This window comes from Phyllobates terribilis, unplaced genomic scaffold (assembly GCF_046119375.1).
Source record: "Phyllobates terribilis strain yellow unplaced genomic scaffold, ASM4611937v1 Scaffold_1__5_contigs__length_1240528914, whole genome shotgun sequence".
In the NCBI taxonomy this organism is placed as follows: domain Eukaryota; kingdom Metazoa; phylum Chordata; class Amphibia; order Anura; family Dendrobatidae; genus Phyllobates; species Phyllobates terribilis.
In genome coordinates this window covers 1,116,709,608-1,116,724,341 of record NW_027362761.1, presented here as the reverse complement: position 1 = coordinate 1,116,724,341, position 14,734 = coordinate 1,116,709,608, and the positions used below count along the sequence as shown (strand labels likewise).

Below are 14,734 nucleotides of genomic sequence, written 5' to 3'. Positions count from 1 at the left end.
GGAATAAATGGCGCTAGAACAATAAATAATAATAATTATTGTAATATTATGGATAAGAAATAACAAGATTCAGAAACAAAGAAAAAAAAAGCTTCACCGATGATACATCCCGACTTTTGTGTTATCAATTAATTAGCAAGAAAGGTAAAATAGATTGAAATGTCTTTATTTGTATCAATGCACAAGTCCCTAACATCATACCATTAAAAACATATTAATGTACCAAAAAGATATACAGTATGTACATTCTTAAAGGGATTCTATCCATTTTATTAAACTTTTTTCTAATATAAACTACAGTTACTTTACATTAGTGCATGTTTACATCCTTGAAAATTGTAGAATTATACTAATTCTCGAAATGGGATGATATTTTTGCATAGTGTATTCAGTGTATTCAGTTCAGTGCTAGTCGCTGTCTGTGAATCACAATAGCTATGAAAATTATATCACCTGCTCGTATATAATGTTTTAATTTTTTTTTCGCAAAGTCAGGCAAAAGCTTCAAGCTGTACTGCACCTTTAAAGAGAATCTTATAGCATAAAGTTGTTCAGAAATTTTGGTAAATGATTCAGAGAAAACAGCCTGTAGAAAAGCATGAAGAGGAAATAAATGCAGGATAGAAGCTGTGCTCCTATAAGAGCTAATGAAGATACTGGATGCACACATCCAGCCTATATTACTGGGAGAGACACTCCCACAAGAGATAAATCTGAACCTCGAATCTGCATATCGGGCGCTGAAAATGAATGAAGGAATCAAAGAATGAATATTACTGACTGAAACTTAGTGCAATTGTATTAACTAAAGGTAACCAGAAACTGTACACCTAAAAGTGACACAAGGTACATAAATAATACCAATATAGAGTATCTAAATAACAATGCCGAACAGTCCGCAATTAATTACCCGAAAACCAAGTAATACTATCATTTAGTGCCCAAATAACACTGCTGTAAATAAGGATATACAGGAAGATATACATGTGTACAATATGTACGCCCGCTAGCACACTTATGGGATAGTGGGATACATGGCAGCTATAATAAGAATGATTTATACATAAATGATGTAATATATTAATGCAATAATATATTACTGTAGAATTATGGTGGGTTTTTTTTAGTGTAAAAATTGTTACTTTAAAAATTGGAATCAAAATGATTTGGAGGAGGTTACACATTCATAATTCTACACTGGATGCCTCTATCATCTGAACTTGTAAAGCCATGTTCCTCATTGCTGCTTTTTTGGGTATTTGCAGTGAAAACAACACTTTTTTGGACTCTGAACAGTGGATGTCGCTTACAAAGCTTCTCCTCCCCTATTACTCAGAGGGACCTGTTCTGTATAAATATTTGTACTCACAAAATGTCTTGTCTATTAGACTATAGTGAGATTATTTGAACCATCCATCTGCAGCCCCCATATTTTGCATGTCTTTTGGAGTTACCTTAGTAAATTTATAAAGCGTTTTCTTATCTTATGTAATCACTGTAATATTTGGATGTTACCAAGGTACCCTTTATGTAAAGGGTCCGCCATTGACTCATTGCAGGGGTGCACCCAACTTTTCATGGTCTGAGTGTCACATTGTCATACAAAGGCTACAAGAAATTTTAAAGGGGTATTACTATCCGAGACACTTAGGGCATGCCAAAATTGTTTATGTAAGGAGATGGACATATTTCCCTATTCCCCCTTGAAGACATCAGTGCTGTGTATAATGTAAAGTGTAGTGTGTATGATGTCATGTGTTATGGTGATGTGTAGTGTATATTGAGATGTGGTGTATTGTAATGTTTTACACTGTACTGTTAGGAAGCTAAGTTCTGCCCAGCAACAGACAGTGAGTAGGGTAAGACATAGTTCAGTGTTGGGACTGGGCCAGAGAGGGAGGAACTATGGAGCAGAATCAGGGAGGACTTCCTGGTAGTGAGTCAAACAGGGCCTAGCTTGCATCTAGAGCAGACGTTTGGTCTGAGTGCTCAGCAAGGTCACATGCAGTGGGTGTTTTGTGGCAAGATAGAAAGGAGACCGGGACAAAGATAGCGTGATCCTGAGGAACAGACTGAGACTGAGAGAAGGACAGTGCCAGCTTAGAGGACTGACTAGAGAGCAGAGTGATCAAGTGAGAAGGGTTCGGAGAAAGTGCGCCTATGAGCAAGACCCTGAAAAGCTTACAACTCTTAACGGTAATGGGCCAGGATGAAATAGAACATGAGACGAAGTGAGTGTCCCGGGCAGGAGTACCCTAAGCGTCAGAGAGCTTGAAGCTGAATCCGGCCATTTTGGTAAACTCTCTCCTCTATGAGGAGATTCAGGCGCGGAACCATGGGAAGAAGAAATGACAGTCATGACTGTACTGTGGTGTTATGCTGGGTAGTGGTGAAGGAAATGAGACCAGTGGGGGCAGGAATTTGTGAGGCCGACAATGTAATGAGACTGTGTATTGAGATGCTCTTTATTAATGAAGAAATGTTCGAGAAATAGTGTACCCGCTATCCTGTGTACATACTTGCCATGCAATGGCTGTTTAGTAAAGCTTCGTTTGTTAAGAACTGGTGGTCTCCTTTCATGAACTGGTTAACATCTGGTCCTGGTAAACCAGCATCATCGGTTACATGCGGCCTGCACGGGTGTAGGGCCGCACAGCACAAGTTCACACACCCACCCAGGACCCCCACTTTAATGTAACGTGCTGGGGCGTGGGAGACCAGTACCTTGCCTACAGCTACAGTCCCGCACCATGATACATTTCCCATAAACGTAAAGGATTTCCACCTATCGTGAGAAGTGATGCCCCCCCAATCACCTTTCCAGGGAGGAAGAGAGCATGCATACATGTGGCGCTCTCTGTTAAAGTTTATGGGAATTGTGGTAAGGTGCATGACATTCTTCTTCTTTCTACATTTGATCTATCTAACATACATACATTCTTGTGTCCAGATGGTAGCACAAAATTGCATTGTAGACTGCATGTGGCTCCTGGGCCACAGGATGTGCATCTCTGACACATAAGGTGTCAGCCACCAATAGTTGGCAACAGAGTCAGCTTTGTTCCTCTTCTTATAGTCACCCTTTTATCTATGCATGATACATATTGTGTAAAACAAGCATTTAAAGGTGCAGTACATCTGATGTGAGAATAATAGTGTAGTATGTATATACAAAAGATAGTTGTTACAGAGTATAAACAACATAATTGTAGAAAGAGTTTATGGGTAAGACCGCAGAACAGTATTGTATTTCTTCAGAATAGACAGGCTACATAGGTTCCCCAGCATTACTATCCACAACCGGCCTTCCAGCTGTGATCGACGCTACCGGCAATATACAAACAGCTTTATTCGTATGTTTTTTGAAAAACTATAGTGTTTTGTTATAGACGTTCAGTATCTGTTACAAAAAGTGTTGAAAATTATTAAAATTGATAAATGAGTAAAGTCATGCAAATTACCCAAAATATGCATGTGAACATAAGTGAACATAATGCCAAACAGACGCTGATTCTCAGATGCAAGGTCTCCTGGCACATAATATAGTTCCCTGTATTTCTTCAGGAGATATCGAGTCTGTGTCCTTATCTGTGTTATTACAAGCTCAGGTCCACTATGACGTGTTCGAAAATCTGTGTATTTCCTTTAAAACTGGAGGCAAAAATAAAATCCCGTCGATCAGTTGACACCGCGGTGAAAGAACGGGGTGCTTGTATGTAGATCTCTTTGAACTTCTCAAAAAGCTTCTTTTCGGGATCCCATTGGTATATTTGTGAAAACGTATAATCACTGCCCAGCGCTAGGTAATATCTATCCTTAAAGATAAAGGGTTGCAACGCCATTGCTCCACGGGACGGTAGTGCCTGGATGTCAATAAACTGCTTGTTGCTCCATTTCATGATTTTGGAATCTCCGATAAACCTGGTCAATGAAATGTAGAGTTCATCTTTCATTTTGTAACTTTTGACAGCCAGGACATCCTCCATGTTTGGGATGTCACTCAGAGGGGTAAATTTCTTGGTGCTTTTGTTCCACTGTAAGATAAGAGGTACTTGAGATCGGCTGGACAGTACAAGATGAGGCTTCTCGTCAATTTCAATGAATTCTGCATCAGTGTCGCGGAACCATTCATGGAGGGACTGGTAGGAGTAGAAGCCTTTGCCGTTCCACTTGTACACAGTGGTCAGACCTGCCTTTGAGCTGTCAGCAATCACAAAAAAGTTTTCTCCTTCAATCTGGAACAGCTCAATGTCATTTGGCTTAGAAATACGTGAGACTTCAATGTCTTGGAACTTGGTGAATTTGGCCCAGCTTTCATCATATTTGTATATGTGAGATCCACCAAAGAGTTGGGCCACCACCATGAATACTTGATCCTCGATGAGTATGGCTTTGCATCCGACAATGGACTGACCTGCAATAAAGAAAACTGGATTACAAAAAGTTTATGTCCAAAATAAACCACATTTATAGTTTGCAGTTTATTCATTTATTTTGACAAAAAGTTTTTCAAAATAAAATGTAATTGTGAACATTACGAACATTGATTTTGGTTGACTTAATGGACTAAATGGAAGATAGTTGGATGTGTGTTCTTCGGAAAAAGACCAAGTCCAAAAAGTCCTGTTGAATCACGTTCTTCAGTACCTACAGGCATTTACTTGAGTGGTCAACCAAACTGACTCTACGGCATTTCTTTATTAATCTGTCAAGACCATGCGGTAGGTCAACCATCTAATTTTCTGTGTATAAACCAGGCAAAAAACATTACAATTTTAGGGGAAAAAAATGTAATTTTGGATTAGAGTTTGATCCACGATTATTGTAAAATTGAAATATCTATATTATTTCTGTACCTGTAATGTTGTCATAACTTCGGAAGTTCATTTCAATGTGATCCCACTCCAGCACCATACAGTTTTCCATGCTCGGTTGTGCTATAGCCACAAAGACATCATTCTTATATTGGAAGGTATCGACGGAAACTGATTCATGTGGCAAAATTTGATGAACGACAAAATCTGTAAATTGACGACATGAAAAATATATATGTTTTTTCAGGAATTTAGGACCCATCATGAACACCTATTATCAGTGAGTTAGTGAATTTTTAGAATAGCACATTGATTGAGAAAAGAAATAATTGCAATCCCAACAGTTCATCCGGCCTTTCTCTGTTACTCTTTGGCTTTTCCAAATAAAGTGCCAGTACCCACATTTGCCCACTTTTATGTTCTGATGGTAAGGCTTAAAACCCCTGAGGGTTGAATATAGACAAGGAACCGAAATGAAGAAAATATTCAAGCCTTAAAGAGGACCTGTCACTAGGTAAAAAGTCTCCAGTTCTTGCTCTCATTTATCCTCACTACTTTCATGAGTATTTTACATTTTTATTTTTTAAAATCTGCCATACGCTTCCAGAGATATGGCTTTCTTTATTTAGTGCTAGTTTAATGGTTTTTACCAAGAAGGCGTGGCAGGACAAAGACATGCCCACAAATATTACTATGAGCCACGCCCCCTTGGAATAGAACATAAACATTAGCACTAAATAAAAAAATCGTATATCTCTGGAATCGTATGGCGGTTTTTGAAAAAGAAAAAAGCAAAATTCTCAGGGGAGCAGCAGGAAAAAAATATGGACAAAAATTGGACACTTTTGAACCGCTGACAGGTTCTCCTTAAAGAGAACCAGTCACCGGGTTTTCCCAATATAACGTATGACCACCACCTCTAAGGCCTCTTTTGCAGTAATTTAGTAAGATGTATATAAGTCCCCAATCCTCTCTACATAGTAAAAAAAATTACTTATTATACCACCATACTGTGCGGTTTAGTCCGATGGGAGTCGCTGGTTTTGCTTCAGCACTTCCTCTCTCCTTTCCTGCTGCATGTGGATGATGCATCCTACACACAGCGTCCCCCAATAGCGCTCCTGTGCAGGGGCACTTCACTCTGCCCTTCTGACGGCAGAGCAAAATACTGTAATCCGCTGGCGCTGGGAGAGGTCAAAGAGCGCAGATAACTCAGAGGTAAAGCCAGAGCTTGGAAGTGCATCTGTGCAGGAGTGTGATTGGGGGACACAGTGTGGATGATGTAGAAGGGGCATCCACATGAAGCAAGCAAGAGGACGGCGATTGCGATGAGAGAAAAGGCAACAAAGCAACACCAGTGATGCCCATTTGGACCGGACCGCACCGTATAATAAAAATTATTTTTGGAATATGCAGAGAGGATTGGGGACTTACATTGATCTTAATAGATTACTTTAAAAGAGGCCTTAAAGGTGGTGGCCTGTACTTTATATTGGGAAAAACTGGTGACAGGCTCCATTTCAAGGGAGGGATATTTACTAAAATAGAATAAGCATTGGTTGTGTGGTTTAGCTGGGGTTTGAGTTTTTGCTATTCAGCTAAAGAAAGATTTTATTCATGGTTATTATCAAAGAAAGAGGCCGTAAAAGATCTTCTTCCTTCCAGAAACAGTGCCACTTGTGTGGTGTGTCTAGTATTGCAGCTTAATTGTATTCACTAGAAAATAACAGTGCCCTTATTCTGATCACAAACAACATAATCAACTTTGCAAAAAATATCTGAAGGTCAAGTGGTAAAGGAACTAGAAACCAAAGTTAGATTTTAATAAATATTTCTGTATATTAAATTTTGCCCCCAACATGCCTCAGAATAGACCGCAAACTTCTAATCTCTTTCTTTAACCATAAAAATGTATGTTCCTGTGCAATGGTTGCAATGGTAATGTACTTTGTGTCACGGCTTCCTCACTGTGGCCTAGGGACACTGTGAGCGACAGCTCAGCCGCCCCATGGGATCTGGAGTGTGCTGGACTGTCTGTTTTGTGAGTGACAATCCAATCATCCAATCTGATCCTGGGGCATGCTGGGCTGTCAGCATTTTGATTGACAGCCCTGCTGCTCAATCTGGTCTAGCTTGCGTGTGTTTCATCCTCAATGATTTGCAAGCTTTTTAGCTGGCTTGCTGTGAGTAGCACATTGTCAGTTGTAGCTTAGCTTAGTAAGGTGTTTGCTTGCTCTGTGTCTGACTTTTTGATCTTGTTTCAGGACCTCAGATTTGTTGTGACTATTTGTGTGGACTATCCCTTCTGCTTTTGACACTCTCTGACTTCAGGTATCTGACCCCGGACTTCGCCTCTGACTATCCATTTTTTGTACTCCCTTGTCTTGACGTATCCTCCTGGTATTTGACCCTGGACTGCTATCTGACCACGCCCTTGTCTTACCCGTCTGTACAAGTCCTCCTGGTATCTGACGTTGGAGCTCCTGACTACCCTGTCTCAAGTCTTGCCCGTGAGTGGTGACTTCACACTTTAATTGACTTGATAACAGGAGTGCTGGATGGTAGGAGTGATTGATGTCACATGTACTGCTGCACAATGGTGCATAGCAGCTTGATGTCAATAGAAAAAACTGCGATATAAGCTGTTCTAAAATAAGTGCATATGCTTGTATCTCCACATGGTAGCAAGAGGTGAAGTGGAGAACCATGATAATGGCTGTGAAATATAAGTAAGTAAAATAAATAAACCCAAGTACGAATATGTAATGTACAAATATTTACTATAAATACTGCCCCCTATGGACAAGAATCCAGATCATTTGGAAAATCCTAAAATCTTAATGAAGTAGACTTTTTAACATCCCTACTAAATAAAATGATTGCACGCTATGGATGGGAGAAAGCATTGGGTTTGTAGAAAATAATGCAAATCACCACGTAACTGAGAAATGCTAATTATCTCTGGATTTTGCGACCTACATTTATCATGATAATAACATCATTAAGGTGAGAACATACCAGTTGTTATGCAGTCTGTATCAAAGCTCGTTATTTCATTCAGCTTCTTCCCTTGGTAGTCAGACGGCCCAGTACACAGCACATCCGACACGGTGGAGTTTGTCATCTTCAGCCATGAAAATAACCACTTAGCTTTACAGTCACACTCGAACCTATTGCCTCGTAAGTCTCTACAATACAAAGATATGGACGTGAAAATTCTATACTGTAGACTGCGAAAAGCTGATGTTTTTTACAAGCTACCTTATGTTTTGAATTACTTATTTATTTCCAAGGAACATTATGGCGCCAAATCAAGTGCAAGGTCTGCGTAGATGGACATAGACCATGCCCCACCCTCATTGTACCTCTGTATGTCCTCCATTCATAGTGTTCTGTTGAAGATACTATTTCCGCTCTATCTAGGAGGTTTTTGCCCTTACAATGGTATGAAACCCCCTAGATTCTGTATTCCTCTGCTGTTTGGGGATGCTGTGTGCTCAGAGTTCTTGGTATTCTTATCAGTTTCTGTTAAACATCACTAACTTCTGTTTGTTTTAACTATCAGGAAGAAACTTTGATAGTGATGGCACCACCGCTGATCAGCTGATGCCATGAGCGCCACTCCTTCCTTGTTTTCCACATCACAGCTCCATACATTATGCAGTGGCTGTGCCTGGTATTGCAGCTTAGTGAGTATGAGACTGAGCTGATACAGAATGTACGAAACTGTGTCTATTAAACAAAAAAGGGGGCAAAACATAAGCAACAGGGGTGTAAATATTGTGGGTGCAAGGGTTGCAGTCGTACCTGCACCCTAGTGCTTAGAGGGTCCAAAAGGTACTTTTTGTCATTATAAGAAGACCATTACTATTAAAGGCCTGTGATAATTGGGGGTCCTGTTATAAATTTTGCATTGTTGCCCACAAGTTTTTGGATATACAACCACCGATCAACACCAATCATATATTGTTTGCCTGTCCTGAGGATAGAGTATGAAAATTATAGAAGCCCCTTTTTCATAAGCAGGAGGCAGAGGAGAGTAATGTGAAGCTCCATTTTATAGAAATTCACTCGACTCTGCATTCAGCAATGCTGCGCTACATACAGTTGTGCTCAAAAGTTTACATACCCTGGCAGAATTTTTCCTTTCTTGGCCTTGTTTCAGAGAATATGAATGATAACAAAAAAACTTTTTCTCCACTCATGGTTATTGGTTGGGTGAAGCCATTTATTGTCAAACTACTGTGTTTTCTCTTTTTAAATCTTAATGACAACCAAAAACATCCAAATGACCCTGATCAAAAGTTCACATACCCCAGTTCTTAATACCGTGCATTGCCCCCTTGTTTAACATGTGCTGTGAGCTTTTCCATCACAATACAACAAATGTACACAGCTAATGCAGTGTGAAAAGAACCTAAGGCATTGTGAGTCAGGGGAGTTTCATGGTTTTATCTGAGGTCCACTGTCTCCTGCTTGTGGTTGACAGGTTTTTCAACGCCAATGTCAGCTGTAACAAGCAGAAGGCAGGGGAGGAGAGTGCAGTGTAAAGGATAGGAGACTGTGGACTCTCAGTACACTTTTTTAAAAACTTATACAGTATAAATAAGAGAGCACAGTGAGTCAAGTCCATTATTCACTTATTGTAGAAGAACCCATCAAGTCCTCTCTGAGCTATCACGGTATAGTTTAGTATTGTCTATTGGGTCTATAAAATAATTTTTCTTTTATCAGTGTAGCAAATTGCTAGTAATAAAATTACCTATTTTTTGCAAACGCTAAGTTAGCACATCTGCGATTTACTCACACCCGCTCTACCACTCATCAGTCTACCCATTGTCCGTCTACTTAGGCTTTTGGTTCCATCATGAATGTCCCATATCAATGATGCTGAGAGCAGAGGCTGCGCATCCCACATAGTATTTGATGTAAAGGACAATAGTATCTATTGAATGTATCACACGTAAGACGAAGGCTGTCTTGGCAATCTGCTGATTTCCTTTCATCTTTTAAGGGAATGTATCACATTAAATAGTTTCTTTGTTTCATCAGGTTAAAAGAAACCAAACTTTTCATTTAATAGAGAAATTCAGTCTTCATTATAGAAAATATGCAGTGTAGCTAAAGCATTATTCCCATGGTATGCCATAAATGTCACACAGATCCCGAACCCACCACTAGGACACGCATCTATCGGGGCCTCGTTGTATACCGTCATGAATGGAGAGGTCACCACACATGCGCGGCTCTCTCCATTGACATGTGTAGGAATACAGAAAAGTCTCCAGGTCACATGCTCAAGTCACCTAAAAAATGTAGAAAATGTAAAAAACTCTTCACATTTATTATGTAAAAAAATAGCATAAAAATTTATATCGCTATTAAAATATATATTTTTGTTTCACATTAGGGCTGTTGTCTTTATTTGAGACGGCTGTTGGATGACCTTAAACTCACTAAATAATGCATGGATCCTTGCCCCTTAGGCCTTTAGAGAGCAGACCAAGTTACCCCACCTCCTTTCCTCCCTGCAAAAACTGCTTTATCTGCTAAGCCTGGGCCTTGAGAGCGCTTGGACACACTCACTCTTTGTTTTATGTTCTGAGCCAGGTTTCTGCTTTTTTTTGGCAACATTAGGAAAGAGAACTATATACAGTATTCTCATCTCAAATACAGAAAAGCTCAGGCTTTACCATTGATCTCATTTTCGAGAGGCACCTTACAAAATTTGATCAAGATGGTGTAAAGTCTAGTGATGAGCGAACGTGCTCGCCACTGCTTAGTACTCGCCTGAGCATCACGGTGCTCGACAAGCTCGGCGAGTATTTCCGGGTTGCTTGGAACTCGGGTCCCCTCCCGGCATGTTTGGCACTCTTTAGAGAGCCAATGAACATGCAGGGATTGCTTGCCACACACTGTAATGTCGTAGCCATGTTGGTTGTGGTAATTACAGTGATTGGCAGGCCACACAACATCATCAGGTGTATATAAGACAGGGCACCACCATGCTTGTCACAGTCTACCCCGGAATCAGGCAGAGTAGGGAGAGCTGCTGCTGCGTCAGGGAGAAATTTGCTTGTTTATAGTTAGTATAGGTATTCCACAACATATATATATACAACTGAACTAGCAGTCCTTCTGAGGACTAATCCAGCTGCATATATTCAGTGGCGATAGCAGGAATTAGGCAGCCAGGCAGTATATGTGGCAGACTGCAGTGCATATAGTGCAAGAGGGTCCATTGAACGTTCTGTTAGTATAGGTATTCCACAACATATATATATATATATATATATATATATATATATATATATATATATATATACAGTACAGACCAAAAGTTTGGACACACCTTCTCATTTAAAATTTTTTCTGTATTTTCATGACTTTGAAAATTGTACATTCACACTGAAGGCATCAAAACTATGAATTAACACATGTGGAATTATATGCTTAACAAAAAAGTGTGAAACAACTGAAAATATGTCTTATATTCTAGGTTCTTCAAAGTAGCCACCTTTTGCTTTGATGACTGCTTTGCACACTCTTGGCATTCTCTTGATGAGCTTCAAGAGGTATTCACCGGAAATGGTCTTCCAACAATCTTGAAGGAGTTCCCAGAGATGCATTGCTTAGCACTTGTTGGCCCTTTTGCCTTCACTCACCCCAAACCATCTCGATTGGGTTCAGGTCTGGTGACTGTGGAGGCCAGGTCATCTGGCGTAGCACCCCATCACTCTCCTTCTTGGTCAAATAGCCCTTACACAGCCTGGAGGTGTGTTTGGGGTCATTGTCCTGTTGAAAAATAGATGATGGTCCAACTAAACGCAAACCGGATGGAATAGCATGCCGCTGCAAGATGCTGTGGTAGCCATGCTGGTTCAGTATGCCTTCAATTTTGAATAAATCCCCAACAGTGTCACCAGCAAAGCACCCCGACACCATCACACCTCCTCCTCCATGCTTCACGGTGGGAACCAGGCATGTAGAGTCTATCCGTTCACTTTTTCTGCGTCACACAAAGATACGGTGGTTGGAACAAAAGATCTCAAATTTGGACTCATCAGACCAAAGCACAGATTTCCACTGGTCTAATGTCATTCCTTGTGTTCTTTAGCCCAAACAAGTCTCTTCTGCTTGTTGCCTGTCCTTAGCAGTGGTTTCCTAGCAGCTATTTTACCATGAAGGTCTGCTGCACAAAGTCTCCTCTTAACAGTTGTTGTAGAGATGTGTCTGCTGCTAGAACTCTGTGTGGCATTGAGCTGGTCTCTAATCTGAGCTGCTGTTAACCTGCGATTTCTGAGGCTGGTGACTCGGACAAACTTATCCTCAGAAGCAGAGATGACTCTTGGTCTTCCTTTCCTGGGGCGGTCCTCATGTGAGCCAGTTTCTTTGTAGTGCTTGATGTTTTTTGCAACTGCACTTGGGGACACTTTCGAAGTTTGCCCAATTTTTCGCACTGACTGACCTTCATTTCTTAAAGTAATGATGGCCACTCGTTTTTCTTTACTTAGCTGCTTTTTTCTTGCCATAATACAAATTCTAACAGTCTATTCAGTAGGACTATCAGCTTTGTATCCACCAGACTTCTGCACATCACAGCTGATGGTCCCAACCCCATTTATAACATTTATAAGGCAAGAAATCACACTTATTAAATGTGACAGGGCACACCTGTGAAGTGAAAAACATTTCCGGTGACTACATCTTGAAGCTCATCAAGAGAATGCCAAGAGTGTGCAAAGCAGTCATCAAAGCAAAAGGTGGATACTTTGAAGAACCTAGAATATAAGACATATTTTCAGTTGTTTCACACTTTTTTGTTAACTATATAATTCCACATGTGTTAATTCATAGTTTTGATGCCTTCAGTGTGAATGTACAATTTTCATAGTCATGAAAATACAGAAAAATCTTTAAATGAGGTGTGTCCAAACTTTTGCTCTGCACTGTATATACACTATATGTGTATATATATATATCCATATGAACTAACAGTCCTTCTGAGGACTAATGCAGTTACATATAATCAGTGTTAGGCAGGCTGACAGTATATGTGGCAGATTGAGGTGCATATAGCGCAAGAGGGTCCATTGAACGTCCTGTCTGCTGGTGCTGTAATAATTACAGATATTTGTAGACATAGCCCCACATATCAGGGGCCTGGGAAAAACATTTTTTGATCTTCATCCTGGTTATTTGCTTAAAAAGCTAACCAGAGTACACCATTTTTCTGCTCCATTTGCTTGTTAGCACTGAAGAATACAGCCAGATCTGTTCCATATTTCAGCGATAAAAATCCAGAAATTTGAACTGAACGTGGAAAATATTGGCCTCCTTTTCCATTCTGTTGCAGTGTGTCGGTCAAGCTATTCACACTAGGTGTCTGTGAAGAATAGTATTAGTAAATTACAGGCCTGCTATTTAAAACCATGGTTCTCTGTCAGACATATCACTTATAAGAGTGTTCCAAAATCAGCCATTTCTTCCATTTTCATTTCGTTGCAGTGTATTGGTCAAGCTATTCACACTAGGTCTCTGTGTTGAATAATATTAGTAAATTACAAGCCTGCTATTTAAAACCGTGATTTTCTGTCAGACATATCACCTATAAGAGTGTTCCAAAATCAGCCATTTCTTCCATTTTCATTTCGTTGCAGTGTGTCGGTCAAGATATTCACACTAGGTCTCTGTGTTGAATAATATTAGTAAATTACAAGCGTGCTATTTAAAACGATGGTTTTCTGTCAGACATATCACCTATAAGAGTGTTCCAAAATCAGCCATTTCTTCCATTTTCATTTTGTTGCAGTGTGTCGGTCAAGCTATTCACACTAAGTCTCTCTGTAGAATAATATTAGTAAATTACAAGCCTGCTATTTAAAATCGTAGTTCTCTGTCAGACGTATCACATATAACTGCGTTCCAAAATCAGCCATTTCTTCCATTTTCATTTCGTTGCAGTGTGTCGGTCAAGCTATTCACACTAAGTCTCTCTGTAGAATAATATTAGTAAATTACAAGCCTGCTATTTAAAATCGTAGTTCTCTGTCAGACGTATCACATATAACTGCGTTCCAAAATCAGCCATTTTTCGTGAACGTGGAAAGTATTGTCCTCCATTTAAAATGAGCTAGGTGCATGGCAAGGGACAGGGAAGTGGACATGATGGTGATGGTGCATGCAGAGGTCGAGGACGTGGCCGTGGGTAAGCTGAAATTGTGCCACAACAAACACCCACATCTTGTCGCTCAACCTTCCTTTCCCAATTACTAGGGGACCGCAGTGCACCACTATTGAACCCAGAGCAGTGTCAAAAGGTTGTTGGTTAGATAGCAGATAATGCTTCCAGTCACTTTGCCACCACCACTACCACCCTGTCTTCCACACGATCAAGTCTCAGTAGCCGTGAGTCTGGACCGCATATTCCTCACCATGATCCTCCTTCCTCCCACCATGTCGAGTGCCCGGAGACAACTGATCCCACACTTGGACACTCAGAAGAGCTGTTCACATTTCCATTTGTAGATTCGGGCCTCTCGCCCGGTCAGCTTCAAGCGAGTCAAGAGGAGAACGCGTGTAGTGATGCCCAAATATTTGAGCAGTCACGGTCACACGAAGGCAACGGTGGGAAAGTGCAATTACTGTCGCAAGAGGTGGATGATGATGATGACGAGACACAATTGCCAGAAAGTCAGGAGGAGGACCAGGGTGCGGAAGTGGAAGACGAGGTGGTGGATGATATGGTAACTAACCCAACCTGGCAGGGGGACATACAGAGCGAGGACAGCAGCACACAGGGGGAGGGAGGCGTAGCACCACAACAGGCAGGAAGAAGCAGTGTTGTGGCCGCAGGCACAAGGCGGGAAAGCGTTCTTCGTAACACCAACACGACGGAAGTTGCCAGTACAACTGTTAGG

At 40.6% G+C, this 14,734-nt stretch overlaps 1 protein-coding gene across 2 annotated transcripts in view; it reads right to left on the bottom strand.

Annotated features, from left to right (window-relative positions):
• Positions 1-160: 160 nt before the first annotated feature.
• The window catches only part of LGI2 (leucine rich repeat LGI family member 2), a 61,026-nt gene continuing 46,452 nt past the window's right edge, over positions 161-14,734 (bottom strand). Inside the window, exons 5-7 of one of the 2 annotated variants that reach the window (XM_073646694.1) lie at positions 7,833-8,002; positions 4,857-5,021; positions 161-4,414 (exon numbers count right to left, since the gene is read on the bottom strand). In XM_073646694.1, the coding sequence (XP_073502795.1) occupies positions 3,597-4,414; positions 4,857-5,021; positions 7,833-8,002 (1,153 nt within the window). In that variant the 3' untranslated portion in view covers positions 161-3,596. The remainder of the gene's footprint in view (positions 4,415-4,856; positions 5,022-7,832; positions 8,003-14,734) is intronic. The other variant, XM_073646684.1, reaches the window with a different exon arrangement.